General features: G+C 34.8%; 1 protein-coding gene across 1 annotated transcript in view; it reads right to left on the bottom strand.

The window, feature by feature from the left end:
• Positions 1 to 22,818, bottom strand: part of Dpyd (dihydropyrimidine dehydrogenase) — a 764,880-nt gene that overhangs the window by 529,626 nt on the left and 212,436 nt on the right. The window contains exons 7-8 of the mRNA XM_057794113.1: positions 21,384 to 21,465; positions 14,500 to 14,587 (exon numbers count right to left, since the gene is read on the bottom strand). Of these exons, the coding sequence (XP_057650096.1) occupies positions 14,500 to 14,587; positions 21,384 to 21,465 (170 nt within the window). The remainder of the gene's footprint in view (positions 1 to 14,499; positions 14,588 to 21,383; positions 21,466 to 22,818) is intronic.

Below are 22,818 nucleotides of genomic sequence, written 5' to 3'. Positions count from 1 at the left end.
GTTCTTTGAAAGAACTAATCTTGTTTCTCTCTCTCTCTCTCTCTCTCTCTCTCTCTTTCCTTGTATGGATGTAATTTACTTATGCTATGTGTACTGATAGACTTCTAAAAGTTACAATGTTGGGAAAGAAAAGATTCCTGTGTAACAACACTTAAAACTTTTCAAAATGTTATGTTTGTATAAAAAGGCAAATAGAAGCAGAGATTAGAATCCTGGTGTAACTCTCCCTCTTTTTATTCCATTAACCAATGAACCAGAGCAGTATAAAACATATGCTCAGTTATTCTGCACTATGGAGGCTTATTTAAACTCTGAGACCAATTTTATGTTTCAAAAATGCAGAATGCCTATCTTCTGATAGACCATACAAAATGACCATTGGTATCTGACTATGAAAAAAAAATCTTAATTTTTAGAGGCCACTCTTTTTAACAAATGTAAGATATACTTTTAAAATATTCATTAGCTTAATATTTTGCTAATATTAAGAGAAGGTATAAAAGTATAAACAAACTCTACAGAATAAGTCCCTACCGGAAAAAGCCTGATGCATATGTTGATGGCTCCTTCTCAGGACTGAGTTGATAAATGATAAAACAGTACATTCCAATCTCATTTTAGATGATAGCAATTTTATAAAATATATGTTAGTCATTAAGAAACTTGTTCTTAAAGACCTTTAGGTAATATTTTTGAAGTAAAAGATTTTTCCTAATTTATGAATTCTTACACGAATCTATAACACAGAATTTCTCTTGAAGTATATATATTTTCATGCATGTCAAATGTCTGAAACAAACACTTCCGTAATGAGAACCAGGCCAGTTTCATTCAACCATATAAGCTCTGCACACCAACCACCTGACGCTAAAATACAATGTGAGCACATTCGGTCATTATGCATGATAATATGATTTTTCTCTGTTATTATCTAAAAGCTTCTATGATAATAGGAAGACATTTAATATAAATAATATTGATGATCTGGTATAAAAGAATGCAGTAACAACAAAATTTAAAACTAAAACTATGTGTCAGTCTTGTTGACCTAATAACCTTTGGTATGCATTTCAAGCATGCTCAATGCAATGTGTTTGAATGACATATGGAGTCATCAATCAGGTAATTTCACTGTGCTGTGGTAGTCTCACTCCTCCTAGGGTAAATATGAAGACCCAATACGTAATTTCATCAAGTCCATGATTTCATGAAATTTCTACAATGTGATACTTTTGACTGCCATTTTAAAAATGCTAACACATAGCCGGGCGGTGGTGGAGCACGCCTTTAATCCCAGCACTTGGGAGGCAGAGGCAGGAGGATCTCTGTGAGTTCGAGACCAGCTTGGTCTACAAGAGCTAGTTCCAGGAAAGGCTCCAAAACCACGGAGAAACCCTGTCTCGAAAAACCAAAAAAAAAAAAAAAAAAAAAAAATGCTAACACATGACAACTTTGGAAAAAAGATAATGCATGTTATTGCTATTACTCCCAAAAGCCACAGTGGGTAGTATACTGACTAAATCTGACTAGGTTTAAGATTTATTGGTTTGGGGATTTTGAGGGTCTTTTTCTAGAGCCTGTAGCTACTGGAACCAGAGCAACCTCTTCTATCCACATTTCTTATCTTCTTTCCTGAACAAATAAAGTATACCCAAGGACTTATTGGCTCATAATCCCAAAATCCCATGGGAATACCAAATAAGAAGTCAGAAAGTATTTTATAGTGTTATCATATTTGATTCAGTTGATAAATCATTATCACTATCGATACAGTTGGTCAAAAGAAGTGTAAAAGACAGAGTCAGCTTGTACCTAGACCTTGTCTCTTAATCCTGCATGCTACTTCCTATTTTTTATCATTATCTAACCATATCTAATATGGTACCAAGACTTGCCCATTTTATATATATATAATCATATATAATTTATCATATATAATACTGTATATCATATCAAATATATATACCCTAATTTAAAATAATCTAACTTTTTCTTGTCTCCATTAGTACAATAACCACAATATAAAATATCCTAATATCTGTCCTTTTGTCAGTCTATCTACATAGTGCAATCAAAATCCCTTATCTTTTATAATAAACAAAGAAGAAGAAATAAACTTGATATTGAACTTCTGCTAGGTTAGGCAAAGACTCCAAAACCTGATTCTGTTATATGTTGCTATGGTGTAAATGTGAAGTGTGACAATTGCTCGTGGGTCCTCATTTGGTACTGCTGTCTTGGGATGTTTTGAAATCATAAAGAGGAAAGAGCAAACCATAGGAGATGAGTTACTAGGCAAGGGCCACTAGCCCACTTCTACCCCAAACTCTATGTTTTCTAGACCATTGCAGTGCTATAAGTCATTCAGGGACTTCTGCCACCAAAAATGGTTTCTAGATGCTGGAACAAACCAACCATGATAGACAATCATACTCTTTCAAACTCTGGGCAGAAATAAATTTTTGTTTCTGTAAAGTATTTAGTCACAGTAACAAGAAGAATCAAGAAAGATTTAAAATAAATATTAAATAATTTAAATATTAAATAAAAATATTTAAAATTTAAAATAAAGATATAAAATAAGTACCAGAAGTAGAGTCTCTGTTAAAATAAATACAGCTATGTACTGCCTAGTCCTCTGCAGTTGGGCAGTGGATGGAATGTAGAACTGTTTGGAACTGTGAATGTGAGGAATTCCAGAGCTTCGTAGTTATAGCTTTACAACCATTCTGGTGATAATTCTGAAGACAAGCATTCTGAGAGAAATGTGCAAAAACTATGTTCATAAGGTGTCAGGAGAGGACATAAACCATTCTTTTATGGTTTGAGCTATAGCTTATTCATGTTGCATTGTGGCATTTTCCTTCACTATAGTTTGTATCTTGAAACATGAGCAAAGTTGGATTTGAGTAATAGGTTAATTCAATCAGCAGCAGAAGCTTCAGGATACCAAAGGGTCTAGGCTGTGCCATGGTCACTTCTCACTGCATGAAACCAGGTTTACAGTGCAAGTATAAAAAGTGTGGCAAAAACTCTTTAAAACTATACAGATGAGAAAAGGAGTTTAAACCAGTCAAACCGTGGAGAGAATAAGTAAGGGTCAAGAAAGCTGTTGAGGTTGGTCAATGTATAGTAGTGTCAGATTCTCTGAATTAAACTTCTTGTGGAGATTTTTGAGCAGTTGTACAAATGAAGTCAAAACGTTAATGGAGACTCCCAGGAGGTGTCAGGACATTGGGATAGGCCATCTCCTGAGGAGAGCTGTGGGCACTGAGTTGTTTTGGGGTGATATTTGCTGTAAGCAGATGAGCTTTAGGCTCATGTCTGATAAATGGACTTCAGATAATATACCAGAGATCTCTGTATGTTGGACATAGGACTGCTTTGAACCAATCTTTCCTTTAATGTAGTTCCATTCTTCATTTTGCAGTGTTAATAATATGTGTCACTATATAGTAGAGGCATGAGTGTGACTTTGTATAGCAGCCACACAGATAGATTGTCTTGAGATGCCCAGGAGTTTCTAGATCCATGCAGTGTTTTTTTTTTTTTTTTTTTTTTTTGGTTTTTCGAGACAGGGTTTCTCTGTGGTTTTGGAGCCTGTCCTGGAACTAGCTCTGTAGACCAGGCTGGTCTCGAACTCACAGAGATCCACCTGCCTCTGCCTCCCAAGTGCTGGGATTAAAGGCGTGCGCCACCACCGCCCGGCCATGCAGTGTTGATAGTAGCAAGATTTTCAAAAACTTGGAATCAATACTTCATACATTTGCATTATGAGATGGACACAAGTTTATAGGGTCAGGAGCAAATTTATATGCCCACATATTCATGATCTTTGAATCTATGTGCTTTAAGATAATCTACTGACTTCATGTCAGAGCCTGATGAACTTCTCTTAACAGAAATAATGTCATAAAGTTAAAATAAGTTTAAGATGATGTTGTCTTCATGAATTTTCCTCTTTTTTACTTCATACACATGAACTTCCCATTTCTGAGGAAAAAAACCAACTATAATCTGAAATATGATGATAATAGGGAAATGTGAGTTCTATTTACCTCCAAAAGTTTGGCAAGATTCTGTCTGTATATTTCTAATAGGAAAATTTACAGCTGAATTAATGACAATAGTAGTATTTCCCAAGCTTAGGACGATCATGTAAAACAGCCTAGAATGTTCTGAAAGAAATTCTGTTGTTATAGCTACAAAAACACTTTAGATAGATATTCTTCTAAAGAATCAAGTGAAACACCAATTCAACGTATGCTGGAGAACACCAAATATCTGTACAGTCAATAACAGAGAAAAGAAACACTCACATAAGAGTCTAATACTTTACTATTGTATCAATTAGTAACTTTTACTATATACTATATTAATATAATAAACAGTCAAAACAACTTTTTTCTAGTATCTTGAGCTTTCTTGTTTTTATTCCACTCTGTTCTTGGTTAGTTTTTTTTGAGAAATAAAAAAGGGCAAACACAACAAAGATAAATCATCCTTTACATGAATGTATTTCAAAGAATGGGGAAAAGATTTTGAACTTACACATGTTTTATTTATGTGTATTGTTATCTATCATATTACACGTAGGAAAAAATACAAATCCTATTCTCTATCCCATTTTGTTTTTATGTCATAATCAAATGCATTTAGCTCTCATTAATTTACCAGCAACACAGATTTCATATAGACTTTAATATACATTTTTACAACCAATATACTTTTGTCTGTCCTATATATTGAGATTATTAATAAACTTATAAAAGAATGAGATATACTATAAAATAATTCATATTTCATGTCCAGAGGTATGAATAGTGAAAGAACTATAGTCTGGAGAGCCTTTGTAACTTTCTGGCCAAAATGGTAATTGCCTGCCCTAGCTACTCAGCTTGGGTAGAACTTTGTCACCCTCTCTTCTTCCATGACAGATTATTGACTAGCTTGATAATGTTTACAGTCTATGTTTTTTGATTTGGCCCCTGATAGGTTAGCCATGTTGCAGCTGGTGGCCCTAAAACTGTGCACATACTGGAATGACTAAATGGATTCAGTGAATTTGAAAAAGGAGTACATGAAATTGGGAAGGCAAACTGGTAGGAGGTAGTAAGAGTTATGGAGGATACAGTGATGGGTTGATTTAGTCCAAACACGTTATTGTCATGTATCAAATTCTCAAACAAAACAGTAAAGAGGAGGAAGAAGCTAATTATTTGAATCCGTGAAGAGGAATTGAGATCAAGAACAGGAAAAATTAAAAATTTGAGAAGGTTTGTGTCCTAGGCTAGACACAAAGAACATCATGTGTATGTCTGTGTGTGTGTGGGGGGTGGGGTTATGCACATATACACATGCACACACATTTGTCTGTGTTTACTTGTTTCTTATCAAAACTGATGATAAAATTAAAACTGAAGATAATAGTGTTTCTGATATGTGCCAAAGAAGTTATTCAAATCATTAATTTCAATTCTCATTTACTTATTTTATGGTTTTATTTTATTTATATGTATCTTTGCCCTTATGGATATTTTTAAGTTTTGTTTTACTATTGCCCAGAATTACCTTCTTGTATATATTCTACATTTGTTTTTTTTTAACTGCAAATACTTCACTGATAGCGGCATATGTTACAAACAACATGAAATATTATGAAATATTTGCTGTCTTTTCACTTAATAGATAATATTGGAGGGAATTGTAGAAACTTAGAAGCAATGTAACATCTGTTTCATAATATTCCCCTGTAGCATTGCTTTGTCCTTACAGGGGAATATTACAAAAGGCACATGAGAATAAATCTTTATGGGAGATAGTTTTATTTGCTAATTCAACTTATAATTTTACATTTAATATATATATAAATATGTATCACATGTGTGTAAAATCACATCATGTTTCTGTAGTTAATTACACATGATGTAATAACAAAATAAATATAATTTATACTGTTACATATGCATTAGAATGGCACTATAAAAAAATAAAAATATATTGACAATTATGTAGAGAAATTAGAACTCATGCATTATGGATAGAGGTGAAATGGGGCAGCTTCCATAGAGGAAAGAAGCTGAGAATTGTTGTGATCAAACAATTACGTTTTTAAAGATGTATATTCAAATAAATGAACACTGGGACCTGAGGAAATAATTATACCCATGTCCACAAGTATAACAGTGGAGTGGCTACTAGTGCATAAATAAAGTAACAGACAACAATAAAACATCACAGGATTTCTGACAAATCTTAGAAAATAGAGTTTTAAGAGCACTATGTTAGCAACAGTAAGAGTCTTTATTGGAATAAGGTAGCTGGACGAATTAAGGTATGTATTTATACTTTTGCTCTTATAAAAACACTTCTGGGGAAAGATAGACACTACTGTTTCATGGTAAAGCAGTGTAACAAATGCTAACAAGATACTCAATTAAGACTTTTTTCATCTGTTTTACATTTACTATTTTTAATTTATTCCCTGTGAATTTCATAGATGTGTACACTATTTTTAATATTATTATATCCATCCTCTGCTAATTCCATCACTCCACTTCCTGTAAGCTCCCACCTCCACACTGCCCTCTTCACTTCAAGATCTCTTTTTACTAATATCCCACTGATTCCGGTTAGCATAGCCCCTGTGTGCATGGCTGTTGGGCCTCCCACTGGAGCATCTGAAACATTCCAGTGACCAAACTTCAGAGTTAAACTGACATTTCCTCCCCTAGCAGCCATTAATGTCAGTAGTTCCTCAGCTAGGGTTGGGTGCACACCAGTGCCTCCCATCCCTATGTGAATGTTGACCGGCTTGATCTCGTGTAGTTTTTTTTACAAGTAGTCATCACTGCTGTGGGTTTGCTGGCCTTATCAAGTCTGGAAGATGCTAGGTTACATTTAATTTATTTAAATCTGGATCTCTGTTTTGAGAAAGACTCTAAGTTTTGATCCCAGCTTGCTTGGAACTCTCTTTGTGGTCCGTGTCAACTCTACACTTGCCTGCTTCCACCTCCCAAATGCAGAGACTATAGGCATTGGACAACGTGTTCAGCTATGCCAATTTTTAATGAATTAATTTTTAAAAGGTTCTTGTTAGAGGACACAGTTCAAATTTTAAAAAACATTAAATAAGTTATGCTAATGTATGTATTGCTTATGAGTTGGATTTATAGGGCTTCAGAGGGACCTTTATTCAAATTTTAAAAAGTTATTTAACCCCCCCTACACACATGGACTGGGGGTCTGGGGAAGAGGAAATAAAATGAGGATAGGCAAATCATTGATTATTGTGAGAGTTTTAAAAGAACGTATGTCCAGAACTTGGTCAAAAATGCAGCTGATGTATATATTGTATTTACCTGTGCAAAAGCTGTATTTATTTGCACTAAAGTTATTTTCTCACTTTTCTAAAAACATATTAACTCTTTAAAAAATATATACCTTTATGCACTGCTATGTATTTGGGAAATGGTTCTAATATATTGGCAAGCACAGAGAACAATGTAAAGTGATTATATTATATTATAATTCTAAAATCATAATTTAGTATTGATCGATTATAATTGAAATACGGTCATTAAGAATTAACTGAAACTATCACATGAGTTTTTGTTTAAAATAGAAGAAAGCCCACATTAATACTAGAAGCACACATTAAGTAGTTGAAGACCGAGTGAAGACATAATCATTACGTATCACTGTATTCCCTTAAACTGTCGAGACATGGGCATAATTTTGAATCCTGACTCAAATATTAATGTTTTGCTCTTCAAACTTAACTGCATGAATTGAAAGTTGGATACACAAGTTATCTATTCACACAAGCAAAATGAACATCTGTTAACTTCCTGTCATGGGAGTGTGGCTGTGGTGGGCAGGGTGTGAACAGAGCCTCTGATGTGTAATGTTCATCCCATCTGCACACCAGGTGGCATTGCATGGCTAATCAGAGGATGATAACACACATCAGGATTCCTTACATAGCTGGAGATAAGAAAATAAATACATTCAAACTTTGTCAAAAAACTTTTTTTTCTTATGTGCTCACAGTAAACACCCTTAAATTTGTATATAAAGAATTACAATTTCAAGGTTTAAATTCATTAGTGCTGCATTATTGGTTTTTCTATGTGACAAATTCAAGACATAATTTACAGTATTAACTAATGTGAGTTTAACTAATTGAGAATGAGTAGGAGAAATCAACAGGGTTTTGTCTATTGTATTGAGAACACAGCTGTACTGGTTGTTCCTTGAATAATTCAGAGACATGATCAAGAGTAAATTAAATTTGATATAAATTTTAGTTTTATTACTCCTAAAGTTAGTTTGCTGCTCCACTCAGCATGGCTCCAGAATGAGCCTTACTGTGACAACAAGGGAAGGAAAAACAGACGAACTCACAGATATAAACTTAAGCTGGGATTGAACAGGCTCGCTCTGCCAGAGAAATGGCAGCACCCCAGAATCTCAATGTGTTTATTATATTCTCTTGAATGGAGAAGTGGGTTTATTGTATGCAGCTAGAAAATAAGGCAGCAGTATTACACACAGATAAAGAAGGGAGAATGGTTTATGCTATATATACTACATATACCTGGATAAAGGAAATATGTTCACATGATCTCCAGATGAGTAGTTTCTGTAGGAGACCAGTCTATAGGACATTAATATTTGGAGGGAGAGAGCTATTGTGGATTAATTTCTATATATGCTAACATCATTCACAGGTAGACCAGAGGAAGGCTTTGCCATTGCTCTTAGCCTCTGCAGCTTCCCTGGGGGTAAGGTTTTGTTATTTTACCAAGAGTTCAAGGCTACTGTACTGAACTTGGTCATGTCAACTACATCTACTCAGGACTGCACTCATACAGGGAATCCTATGCCCCCTATATTTTGCTACATAAAACCCTCTGTGTCAGAGAGATCTCTGAAGAGATCATTTTGCTTTAGAACATACCTTTGAAAGGCATTTAAAATCAGAGATGTGTTTGTAAGCTAAAGTTTAATAGCAAAATTTACCTTATTAATTAAAGATGGTATAGCCTACTTATACAAATAAGAATTAATAAATAACACAAATTATCCTGAAGTTACATAGTTCTATATTACAAAAGCATGACTCTTATAAAGAAGCAAAACGCCATATTGAAATGAAAACCAATTTCCTCCAATTTACATCAATCTCTTGCCAGTTCTGTAGTTTTTCTCTCTCACTCTTCATTATTTTTATTTAAAAGTTTTCATTTATTTTATATCACAATCACAGTTCCCCTTCTCCCACCCTACCTTTCCCTCTCTTGCTTCCTCTCTACCCTCCCCCATCCACTCCTCTGTCACCATTCAGAAAGGGACAGGCCTCCCATGGGTCTCCAGAAAGCATGGCACATCAAGCTGAGGTAGAACCAAGCTCCTCCCCTTGCAGAGACAGCTGACCTGAGTTCATGGGAGCTCAGGAATTCTGTTCCAAAAGTTAAGAACCTGCCTAGGACCATCCTAGGCCTTCTGCATGTGTGCGACAGTTATATAACTTAGTCTGTTTATGAGGCTTTTAGCCGTGGAATCAGGTTATGTCCTTGGAGCTTAAACTGGCTCTTGGGAACTATTCCCCCACGTTGGGTAACCTCACTCTTCATTTTATGTACAATATTGCTCTTTATTTTCCAAAATTTTATATAGTAATAGTTGACAAAAAGCTAAAATAAGCATAGCAGTATAGTTTCTAGTGATAGAATAGCTATGCAGTAGCACAGTTCATGATTTTAATTTGAAAACTCCTATGAATAGTTCACATACATTCAGTAAGGTCTGAAATTCTTCACAGACAACTATATTGAGTTGGAGGAGGTTTACTAAAGAGTCTTTAATGTTTCCGGGACAACACACATTCCCTTTCTTATTGTTGCCCTTTTATATCCAAATTTGCCTTCTAGAGGTCAGCTGAAATTTACAGGATGATTGCTACAATTATAAAAATATTCAAAGCCCATTTTACAGAGTGCATGCTTGTGTCCCATTAAAATTCTTATATTTAAGCTGTAATATTCAAGTTTGTATTGGAGGATGGACTTTGGGTTTAGATTCAGTTTAAATAATCATAAGTTAAAGGTGCTCTGTTTTGGGATTAGCATTTATTTAGCAACAACTGCATCAACAATGAAAAAGAGGTTTTTTAAAAAAAAGACCAATTAGATGAACAAAGAAAAGCTAGGTAAGCCCATTAGCCATCTGAAAGTCAGGAAGGGGGCCCCACTAGAACACAAGCATGTCGTCCAACGATTGCAGACCTCCAGTTTCTCAATAGTATGGACATTTATGTGTGGTCTGTAGCATCCAGTCTGAGGACATTAGCCAGAGCAGTCATAATAGATGACTGTGCTCATAGTATGTGCTCAATAAATCCCCAAGAAGATTTAAATGGTAGTATTCTCTCCGAAACGCAACTAGTAGCTTAATGAGCAAAATAATAATAATTATAATAATAAATAAACATTTTGAGTTCTTCAATGATTTTCTGATCCTTTTATCAATGACTATGTAAGAATTCATTAAGCCACTGGGAACACTAAAACAAAATTAATTCTTACATAATGAAAACACCTAATTTTCCTTCTTCAGTAAAAATAACTGCCACAAGAGAAATGTATCTTTATTTAATAAAACACACGGGAAGAGATAGCAGAGAAATCCCTCTATCACTATTTTAAAAATCCAAAGATGATAAAATTATTTGAAAGTAAAATAATATCATTTATACTTTTTTATAATTTTGTTAAATAAAATAAGATATAGACTACCTTAGAAGAAGCATACTAATTTTAATTAACTAATGATCAAATAAATATATATTTACAATGGACAGTATTTAAGAATTTCTACCTACAAGGTAAATTAATATCTTAAAAATAGTTTCATTTCAAAGTAATCTTATAAGTTTATTTATTGTATAAGGGGGACATATGTATGGAGACAATAGAACAATTCGTGGGAGTTTATTCTCTACTTTCATTATGTGGTACCCACGGGCCAAACTCAAGTTGTCACCTTGCCTGTACCGACTGAGCAAAATCACCAGTCTTTAAAACAATGTCTTATGTAAAAATGAAATGCTTAACAAAACCTCTTTAAGTCAATAAATCCGCTCTTAAAAATTAACTCCAAATCCTCAAAGCAAATAGCATCAGAGTGTAATTCTAGATTCCACAATAAGACATTAATAGAGCAACTGCATAAGAATTTTTCAGAGCCAATGAACTTATTTTTTAATCTTGGGGGAAGTGGATGGGAACAAAAAGGAGAGACAGAGAAAGACAAGGAGTGGGGGATGAAGGACTTTTAAATAGTTAAATGGTAATATCTCGAATCTTTTCAAGAAGTTATAACATTCTTATTATGTCATCCTTTTTTCTAATTTTCTTCCCTCAAAACACTTTATTGATACAATTTGACAAGAATATGCTGAAAATTTTGAATATCAAAATGAACTATAATCATACTCATACATTTTAAAGAGATAATAGATAAGCGCAACTAACCAAAAGTAATAAAAGGGATACTAAATTCCTTTCTACAAATGTAACAAGAGTATTTCATTATGTATGAACATAGTTAAAACACTCGCTCGGTGGATGAGAATGAGTGTCTGATGAAGGATTTTCTCTGTGAGAGGAATATTCTAAGGAGTATTGATATTAGCATCAAGAGATTTTCTCTGTGGGGAAATACATAGATAGAAATTGGGGAAATACTTTTTGGAAAGAAGGCTGTATATGAAATGATGGGTGAGGTCAACAAATTGGGACTTTATAACTAAAAGGGTAGTGTTTGGAATATTAAGTTTCAGATGTGATACATTAATTTATGCCGTGAAATATTTGTTTAATGATGTATTGCAATATTTTTTGTTGTACTTGTTTAACTCTGTAACGTATTATTTTGCCTGTCTAAAACAGCTGATTGGTTTAATAAAGAGCTGAACAGCCAATAGCCAGGCAGGAGAAAGAATAGGTGGGGCTGCTAGACAGAGAGAAAAACTGGAGGAGAAATCTAGGCTTCAGAGAAAAGAAGAAAGAGAACAATGAGTTAGAGAAGGAGGAAGGGAGGACGAGCCACCCAGCCACCCTGGCAACCCCACAGTAAGAAGGGAAGAAAGAAATATAGAATAAAGAAAAAAAGGCCCAGAAGCAAAACGTGGAAGAAGAGAAAGAGGAAAATTAGTTAATTTAGAAAAGCTGGCTAGAAACAAGTCAAGCTATGGCTGGGCATTCCTAAGTAAGCATAAGTCTTCATGTATTTATTTGAGAGCTGGGTGGCACACCCCAGAAACCTACAGGGTAGATTCCCACAGCTCCAGCATCCTGAGGGTAGTCTACTTCAGTGCGAGTGTCCCGAATATTGAGTGCAGTGTCGGTGAGGCAATTCCTCGATAAAACACAATTCAGAGAGAGAAGAGAATCACGTGGGCAAGGTTTACCCGTGATCTTCGCCTCTGACCATCAACCTATTTCAAAATTATCACCAGCTGTGTGAGCTTGGAATCAGAGCAAGGAGATTCCAAGTCTTTGAAGATCTAGGCATCTTCAAAATGTTTACGCGGAGCCAGCAACATTGCTGAGGAGGTAAGGGCACTTGAGTCTAGCCTGATCTGTGTTCAACCGGTACTCATATGGAGGAAAGAAACTACTGACTCTCAGAAGCTCTCCTCAGGTGTATTCACGCACATACAGACATGCCCACAAAATGCATACAAACACAACTTAAAGACTGGAAACCGAATGGACTTACTTGGCTCTTACATGATGTAAGCTAAAATCACGCAGGGACACTGAATTTAAATATCTGTAAAAGAACACTGCCAACATTCTCTCAGAGTCTCTATTATTTTCTTCTATTTTCTTAAGGTGACCAGTCTACCACCTGCTTTTGAAGATAAATATGTACTTTCTATAGATATGTTAATACGATCAAAGAATAATTGCCCTACATCTCTTTTATCCCCTCTGGGGGCTTTTCACGAACTCATTAACAGATGATTTAATGAACTCTCAGCTGGAATTCCTTTTCCCTCATTTTCAAATTCTTGGGAGCCATCTTACAATTATATGAGAGTACTTACAAGTGATATTAGATTAAACAATATTGCAAATTAAAAAAAGTAATATTCACAGCAACACATTTGTGCCTTTTTGCTTACAATTAAGTCAGGTTTATTATTTTAAATAATGTATTTGTAATTGTTTATATGGAGTAGGTAACCAGTTTTTATCTGGGGGGCAGAAGTAGAGTGGGCTGTCTGAAAACTATTGCATTTCCTTCTAAATAAATAGAAAGCATACATGATTATCTACAATTTAGAAATTCCTGATTAAGAAACTAATTAAGAATAACTTTTGCAGAGAAGAAGTCTGGCTGTAAGAAGGCACAAGAGAGTTAAGTAAAGGCCACAGAACAGCAAATTTAATACCACAGTTTCTCAATGGATTTTCTTAATTGTAATTATCTCTTCCTCAGCTGTTATAATATTTGGTAATCTTCACACTACAAAATATTCTTCTCTTGTAGTAACTGAACAAAAGCAAAAAAAAAAAAATAACCCAACTGGTAGTAACAATAAGAAATTGAAACTAAATATGGATCTAATTTTTTAAGAATATATATTCCTGTTCAACAGCCGTAAGTGGAATGTTACAGTGAGGGCTGGTTCTTCAGAACATGTTAAGTTTCGATCTTCAGTCTAGAAAAGACTTTTAATTTTGAAGTATGACATTGGAAGAAGAGAAAGAGGAAAATTAGTTAATTTAGAAAAGCTGGCTAGAAACAAGTCAAGCTATGGCTGGGCATTCCTAAGTAAGCATAAGTCTTCATGTATTTATTTGAGAGCTGGGTGGCACACCCCAGAAACCTACAGGGTAGATTCCCACAGCTCCAGCATCCTGAGGGCAGTCTACTACAGTGTGAGTGTCACGAATATTGAGTGCAGTGTCGGTGAGGCAATTCCTCGATAAAACACAATTCAGAGAGAGAAGAGAATCACGTGGGCAAGGTTTACCCGTGATCTTCGCCTCTGACCATCAACCTATTTCAAAATTATCACCAGCTGTGTGAGCTTGGAATCAGAGCAAGGAGATGCCAAGTCTTTGAAGATCTAGGCATCTTCAAAATATTTACGCGGAGAAAGCAACAGTGTCTAGCCAGATATTCACTACCACATCATGGAAGGCATTCTTCACCTTAGAGCCCACTTCTGGTGCTTCCAGTGCAGGGGGAGACCTAGAACGACAAACATCTCACCGAAGCCTGTTCTCAAGGCTCATGAAGCAGTACAATAAGGCCTGGGACCACAGGATACATGTGGGTCCAGTCAATAAGGTGTATCAGTGCATGGAAGATGTGGTTTACAGTAGAGAAATGTCTAAAGGTAGTCATTCTGATGGACATTGTCAGGAAAAAAAAGCATGAAACAAGATATATAAAGATATTTAGAAATAATTCACTCACCAATTCCAATGAAAGCAGCTTTGTAGCCATCTTCTTTCAGAGTGCTAAGGGTCATTTCATCTGTGGAAAGGCTTTTACCACAAATTATCTGCAAGAAACAGTACTTTGAGTAAGAACTTTTATTTTAGCGGTTGATTAAAACTAAATATTTAACACACAAAGTCAAAGAAATGACTATGAAAGATTTTAATGAACAGGTTTCTCGAATGAAATTTGTAAATATTTAGGACACAAACATTTTCTGCATGGGATGAATGTAGAAACACCAGTATAATTACAATGAAATGAGTAAAAAGTGGAACTACCTCATGAACCTGTATTAAGCTCCTAAACGTATACCCGAAGATTATATATTGCACCATGGAGACACTTGTACACCCTTGTGCATTACTGATATATTCATAATAGCAAGGAAATAGACTAAGCCAAGGTGTCCATCAATAGACAAACTGATAATGAAATTGTGGTACATATGCACAGTGGGATTTTTTCAATCATTAAGAAAGGTAAAAATATGAAAATTATAGAAACTAGTATATTAAATAAGATAACCCAGACTTCAAAAAATAAGCACAGCATGTTTACCTTCACCTTTTGATTTTAGCTGCATATATATATATATATATATATATATGCGAGAATAAACGTGGGTTAAAGCCAAGAAACTAGATATAACTCCATAACAATAAGAGAGGAAATTTTGTTTGTTTTTTGGTTTTGTGTGTGTGTGTGCATGTGTGTGTGTTTGAGAGACAGAGATAGAGCGAGACAGAGAAGGGGGGAGAGAGAGAGAGAGAGAGAGAGAGAGAGAGAGAGAGAGAGAGAGAGAAAGAGAGAGAGAGGCAATAAATAAAACACAATTGATATAAAAATGGAGAGACATAGCAAAGAGATGAGAATAATTCCCCAAAGTAAACAGGTATGGAAATGTCAAAAGTTACTTTGTATGCTAATTTAAAAATAAAATTCAAAAAGGTAAACTAAAATTAGTAAAACTTCTCACCTTATGTATATGGAAAACACTATGTTGAGTTCTGCTGGGGAATACTATTTTAAGGTTTGACACTTTGGTTTATGCTGCATTTGTTTAATTCTGTAAAGCTGTGGTTCCTTGCATGTTAAAAAACACATGATGGTCCAAATAAAGAGCTGAATATCCAATAGCAGGGCAATAGGAAGGATAGGTGCGGTTAGCAGTCAGATAGGATAAATAGAAGGAGAAATCTTGCAGGAAAGAGAAAGAGCAGCAACAAGAGAACAAGGAAAGGAGGACATCAGGGGTCAGTCATCCAGCTACATAGCAAGCCATGGAGAAAAAAAGTAAAGAAAGGAATACAGATAGAAAAAGATAAAAACCCAGAGGCAAAAGATAGTCAGGATGACAGGATAAGAAAAACTGCCTAGAAACAAGCCAAGACTGGACATTATAATGAAGAAAAGCCTCTATGTGATTTATTGAGAATTAGGTGGTAGGCCTCCCAAAAAAACAAAATCGCACAATAAAATACTTGAGACAATAAGATAATAATAAAATAGTGAGGCCAACGAGTCAAAAAGTACCAAAAAGTCAAGTGAGAACAAAATATTTACACATGAAATTATACTACAAAATCATGTTATTGGTATGAGTATGGTAGTTCAGATAGTAAAGATTCACTGTAGCTATAGTCAAACGCATGAGATTGCAGAGTATTTCACTAAGATCTCGACAAAGGGCAGGGTTTTCACAAGGGGTATTATTCATACAATATGAACAAATCAGAGGGACAGAGTAGTCACTTTGACTCCGAGTCACAATATTGTGGTTGGTCTCAAACACGATTCAATTAAAAATACTATTACACTTATTTATTTGGGGCAACTAGAGGTCAAAGGACAACTAGCAGGAGTCAGTTCTCTTCTTGACCATGTGGAGCCTGGGCATTTAACTCAGATTGTGAGGTTCAGTGGTTAGTGTCATTAACCCTGAGCCATCTTTCTGACCCATGAGTCAATTTTCAGGTAGAAACCTGCTGAACAAGACAGACATCACACACCTAGGTTCTGTGGGACAATGGTCTTGTACCCCATAAAGATTCGTCAGTTGTATTGGTTTAATTAAATGCTGATTGGCCAGTAGCCAGGCAGGAAGTATAGATGGGGTGACCAGAACAAGAGATGTCTGGGAAGAAGAAAGGCTCAGTCTGAAGTCATCACTCAAACACAGCGAGCAAGATGAATATGCCTCGTTGATAAAAGGCTGCAGGACCAGGAAGTACAAAAACTTCTATCAACAAATGGTGCCAATGTGGACAACTACATTTACATAACACCTGAGGAGCTTGGGAAGTAATTCTAGACACAAAAGAGAAGAGTTAAGCATGGCTTCTTGGTAGCAGCATTTTCTTAGGTGAGCTCTGTTTGCTAGAGACAAGAATGTCTCATTTAAGACAGACATTCTGACTCAGCTTTAGCTGCAACAACCTTACAGCTCTTTTAAGAGGCCCTACCACTAAACACTTAAATGTATTATGAATAGCCAGCAGCATAATGTTGTTGGTGGTAGAGACCTTGAAACTCCATAGAGTTGTAGCAATAAACATAGCTCTTCCATGAGGCTAGACTATCAGAAAGCTAAGCTAAGCCTCAGCTTTTATCCTAGCCATATCACTTAGCAAATTAAATACCCATGTGTTCAGAAAAAGAGAGATATACAATAAAGATAGATTCAGATGAAAAATAACTCTAAATGGTTTGCAGTGTATTTTAAAATAAAGATTTTGAGAGAAAAAAAGGATAAAGTCCTTAAACACACACACATACACACACACACAGAGAGAGAGAGAGAGAGAGAGAGAGAGAGAGAGAGAGAGAGAGAGAGAGAGAGAAGTTGGGTATGGGGGCACACACATTTAATCCCAGTGCTTGGGAGGCAGAGGCAGGTGGATCTCTGTGAGTTCAAGGATAGTGTGGTCTACAGAGTGAGTTATAGGACAGCCAAAGATACACAAAGAAACCCTGTCTCAAAAAAATGAAAAAAATTAAAAATAAGAATAAAAGAAATAGATTTTAAAATAAAGCCACATAAAGATAGAAAATACATGAGAACCTGGATACAGTATGTTATTGTGTTATCTTTAAATTGTATGATTGCTGAGGGAGGTAAAACAGCTCCGAAAAGACATTTGATCATAAAGGCTGCTGATTTAATCTAACATATACATTTTGAAAATGCCTTGACTTCAAAATTTAAGTTAAAAGATATGTTACTTTGGAAAAGAGGTTTTGCTTTTGTTTCCACAGGAAATGAGAGGCCTTGGATTCATTCTGGGTTAAGAAAAATCAGGTTTGATCAAGGAAGATCCCCTCATAATCTCTGATAGTAACAGAGAGCCCAGATAATCCAACATTTCAAAGGACCTCTGTTGAGTTTCCTCTGATGTCTACATCCAGAACAGCCTCAAGACTATTGGATGATATGATCAAGCCTCACAGAATATTGCAGTCTGGAAGTTAGGATTAGCCATAATCTTAAATTTTCTTTAGGTCTGCATAAGGTTATGCACACCCCCAATCAACAGGAAGTAGCCTGAAAAACTATGCCCACATTTCCAAAAAAATGTATTATGGATGTTTGTCTTTGTTTAGAGTATTGGTTACAAGTTGTTATGGATAATGGCCAGGAAGAAAGTTAAACAAAGAAGACTAGATTCAGAGTGTTGGTTTAAAAAAAGGGGGGGGGGGTGCTGTGGGACAATGATCTTGTACCCTGGAAAGATTTTTCAGTTGTATTGGTTTAATAAAATGTTGATTGGCCAGTAGTAAGGCAGGAAGTATAGGCGGGGTGACCAGAACAGGAGAATTCTGGGAAGAGGAAAGGCTCAGTCTGCAGTCATTATCCAGACACACAAGACACAAGATGAGAATGCTTCACTTATAAAAGGTACCAATTTATGTGGCTCACACAGATAAGAGTTATGGGTTAATGTAAGATGTAAGAATTAGTTAATAAGAAAGCCTGAGCTAATAGTTTAACCAGTTTATAATTAATGTAGGCCTCTGTGTGTTTCTTTAGGACTGAATGGCTACAGGACCAGGCAGGACTAGGTAGACCTCTGTAGTATCCTGGCAAATAAATACTACAATAATTACCCTGCTTTCCCATAGGGGATGATGACCATTTACCTAGGCAACTGTGAACCAGGGAAATAGGGATAATCAGACATTTCAAGGACAATTAAGCACATGATCCTTATTGACATTGATATCTGGAGACACAAAAAAGGAACCAATGTGAATGGTAACGTGGAGCCTGACTAAAGTCTGGGTTCCAGGGAGCCATCAGAGACACTGACCCTGTCAATGAGCATTTTCCTACTCTCCAAACACATAATTGAAATTGTTATACTTGTCAGTTAAGTAATCCCCAACTGTGTCTGGTCTGTGTAAAAAGAGTTGAAATTGCTATCACAGCTGGGAAGTCTACATTCAAACATCAGAAACCTAACTGAAAGAGTTTTTATAGCACTGATTCATATACAGTGTGCTGGTGGGATGGGGAAAGATGTTCCTGGTGCCCATCAAATCTCCATTGACTTCACCCTTTGTCCCTTGCTGAGATTCGATAGTTCCCACAGGATGAATATAAACTACTGTGGGCTTACATGGAGAGTAGCTTTGGTTGCAGTTTCTGTGACACGCATGGTATAACTGCTGCGGAAGACTGATATGAACATAAAAACCACTGAATGCAGCTATACTCTACTCCACTTCTAAAGTGAGTCAGAAACAGCTGATACATAGGGAGGGTTTCAGTTCACCTCTGAGATATGTCAAATTCAGTAATAGCATGTATACTCTTGACAAACTCCTTGTTAAAAGTAACATTTGGGCGATTATTTGTTTAAGAGGTAAAACAAAATTAAGACAATATTGGTCAATGGATGTCAATCATCTATATGTTTGTGTCTACATAGTTCTCAATATACCCATGTGCATGTGTGTGTTTGAAACCAAAGCAATAAAAAAACCTAGAAAAAGTTAATTGCTAGGAAATTGTGTGTGAACATAGTTGTGGATAATGTGAGCTGAAAGAAGCTAGAGACATGGTAAGAACAGTTTTTATGTTTTGGTGATGAGAATGAGATAACACGTTCATGAGTTCATCTCCCTTTCAAAAATGGACCACATTTGGGACAAAGTGTCAAAGGGACTTGTCATAGATGCTTCATGAGTAGCCCATCAGAGGAGCCAAGCCCTCAAAGTGTTTCCTGTCTTTTCTCCTTAGAACTATAGAGCAAAGGCTGATTACTCCATTGATATCTTCAAAGAACTTGGGAGGTGGACCAACCAGAAGTAAATCAATTTGTCTCAATAAGACTGTAACTTCATTGGCCCTAAAATTAAAACATCTCCAACAGTGATAACTTCTTCACGAACTTTCCAAATCAACATTTCAGAAGAACTCTATGCAAATATAGATAAAATTTTCCCAAACAAAAGTTACACATTTTACTAACAGATAACAACTAAGAAGAAGAATATTGCCAGGCATTGCCAAGACTACCTACTTGTAAGATTAGAAAGTCATATGACTGTAAATAAAATGTATGTTTTCTTTAAACAGTACTTTGTCTACTTCTATGTACCAATAAGTTTTAAAATTATGAGAATAGGTATGCTTTAATTTATGCAATATATCTATCCTCTGAAATCTCAATAAAATTATTTAATCTCCTGGATGCAGAGATTATAAATATGTGTTATCACTCCTGTCTCTTATTGTTTCAAAAATACTTTAAAGTAATTTCTAATTTATCTTTGACTGGTCAAAATATGAAACATATTAACTTGAAATTTTAATATATAATGCTCATTTACTTAGTGAAAATTAGATAAGAATTTAAATTCAACATTTAAAGAATTTTCTCTTGTATCTAATCATCTGTAATTCATCTCTTTGAATACTGTAATTTTTAACACTTATTTTTCTGATATGCATATCCACATTGTATTTTTGTGATCAGTGTATTTGTTTTGTAATTATGTGTGAAAGGTCATTATATTATACAAATATAAACAAGTGAAAAAGTCCACAATAGTGTTTTGTTTTCCATTAGTGATAAATTCTAGGTTTTCTTGGTAAAAGCAAAATCCATGCAGAGTTTGCTAATCACTTCTTAAAATATCTTCTACAGAAAGAAATCCTGAAAAACTATTAATCAGTTGTTCCTTATGGAAAATCACAGTTTTTAAACAAAACAGTCGAATGTTCAATTGAAGACATAAGGTTACAAAATAAGAGTAATAAAGGAAAATTAGGGTATCTAAAGTTATATTCTGGAATTATACCATATGAGTATCACATGTCTGTCTTTCAAAGAAGAATATAGTATTTATTGATCAAAACAATAAAACAAAAAAATCTATCATCTTATTCCTCAGGAATTTATGGCTTTCTGATGAAAAATCCAGATATAAAAATAGCATGATACACATAACAAAGAAAATAAACTTTTGGAAGAAATTATAATCCAAGTGTTGAAATGCTAGTGTTTCAGAGAGCTCACAACTTGCCTGAACAAAATACAATTAGAGAAACCAAATCCTTCTCTTGGCTGCACTGAACCCCTAAAGCTATTTAGGAATTTGTTTCTTACAGACAATTAATCACATGCAGTTGTGCCAGATGAGAACTATTGATTGCCCTTTTCCAGGCTGGTGGCATTCAGACAGTAGACAGACAAATGCCCTAAGCAAGTGGAAATATCTTTCTGCTAGGCATAGGATAGCTTTTAATTGTTCATTCCTAAAATGCACAGCATTGGCCATAAATATCAAACATGCAGCATTCTCCTTTCTTTCTCTGCAATATCCAGACAGATAGTATTATGTCTCCTATTCACCTTTACACCAAGGTCCTTCATAAGCTCAATCTCAAAATTCACGACATCATATGGCAGCCGAAACTGAGGGATTTCAGAAGTACTGAAACAAATGAAGAAAAACAGGATAAAGGAGAATTAGAGTGAATTTTATCATCGTAGAAAAAAATCGTTCAATGTGTTCTTATTGATCAGCATTAAAAGAACAAATAAGTTTCTGTGAATATTTACATTGCTTATAACCAAGTAGAGAAACAATATTTTCACTGCCACCATAAGATGTCCCATGTATTAAAACTATGTAGAAGCTAATATAAAATACAGCCAATATATATAATATAAAACAAACAATATAAAATTAGTCAAAAGCAATCTCTCACTTCAAATTATTTAGTCATTTTACTTAATAATATGCTCTTAAGATATTAAAATCTCAGAGTAAAAATCAATTCACAGTAAACATAGAGCCAAATTTTATATATTTGTATTCAAACACACATAAATACTCTACAGAAAGACTGCACATTTTCAGGAAATTTTATTGATTTTACTAATGATCATTCGGACAGATGTGAGAAACCATCTTACTGAGGTTTTGATTCTCAGATGATCCAATTTATATATATATGTATGATAGACTTTCACAAGTTTTCATGTGAGACAGAAAAAATTTGCTTTCCTTCTACTGAGTTCATTATATGTTATGGACACTAATTCCTTACTGAATATATGTTGTAAATATTTCTCTTTCTTTCTAAGTTATTCCTTAAAATAGCTGATTGTCTCATCTGCTGGGCATATGATTGCAATTTGAACTTTGTTTCCTCTGTCTTTGCTTTTTGAGTCATAGAAACAATGACCAGGCCAATGCCATAAAATTTCACAGTTTCTGCGTTTATATTTGGATTCATAATCCTTTTAAAATTTATTTTTGAAGAACTAAAAATTTAGTTCATTCTTTGGCATGTGGCTACATAGTTTTTCCAGTACTTCTTATTGAAAAGATAACCTTTTCTACATTATGGCAAATCTTGTAGTTTTCTTGGTGTTTTTTTCTGAAGACTGGGTGCTATAACTTGTGAGTTTCTTTCTAAGTTGCAGAATTGTGAATTTTTCCCAAGTCCGTTTATCTGTTTTGAGTTATAGTAGCTTTGCATTTTGTTTTAAGTTGGATCAAGTTTATTCTTTTAGCTCAGGATATTTTGTTCTCTTTAGGCTCCTCTGGGGTTCAATATCAATTTCAGATTTTTTTTTCTATTTTCTGAAGCCTATTACTTTTTATAGGGATGATATTGTATTTTTTCAGTAGCATGAATATTTTTATTATAGTCTTCCAATCCATGAATGAACAATATCTTCATTTTATCATGTGCTGCTCAGTTTCTTTCATCAATATTTTGGATTTTTTCTTGTAAACTTCATTCTACAGGAAAATTCTATTATTCCTATGTGTTAC

This window comes from Chionomys nivalis, chromosome 18 (genome assembly GCF_950005125.1).
Source record: "Chionomys nivalis chromosome 18, mChiNiv1.1, whole genome shotgun sequence".
NCBI classification, from domain to species: domain Eukaryota; kingdom Metazoa; phylum Chordata; class Mammalia; order Rodentia; family Cricetidae; genus Chionomys; species Chionomys nivalis.
Note: the sequence above shows the minus strand (reverse complement) of the source record. Positions and strands in the feature narration are given on the sequence as shown.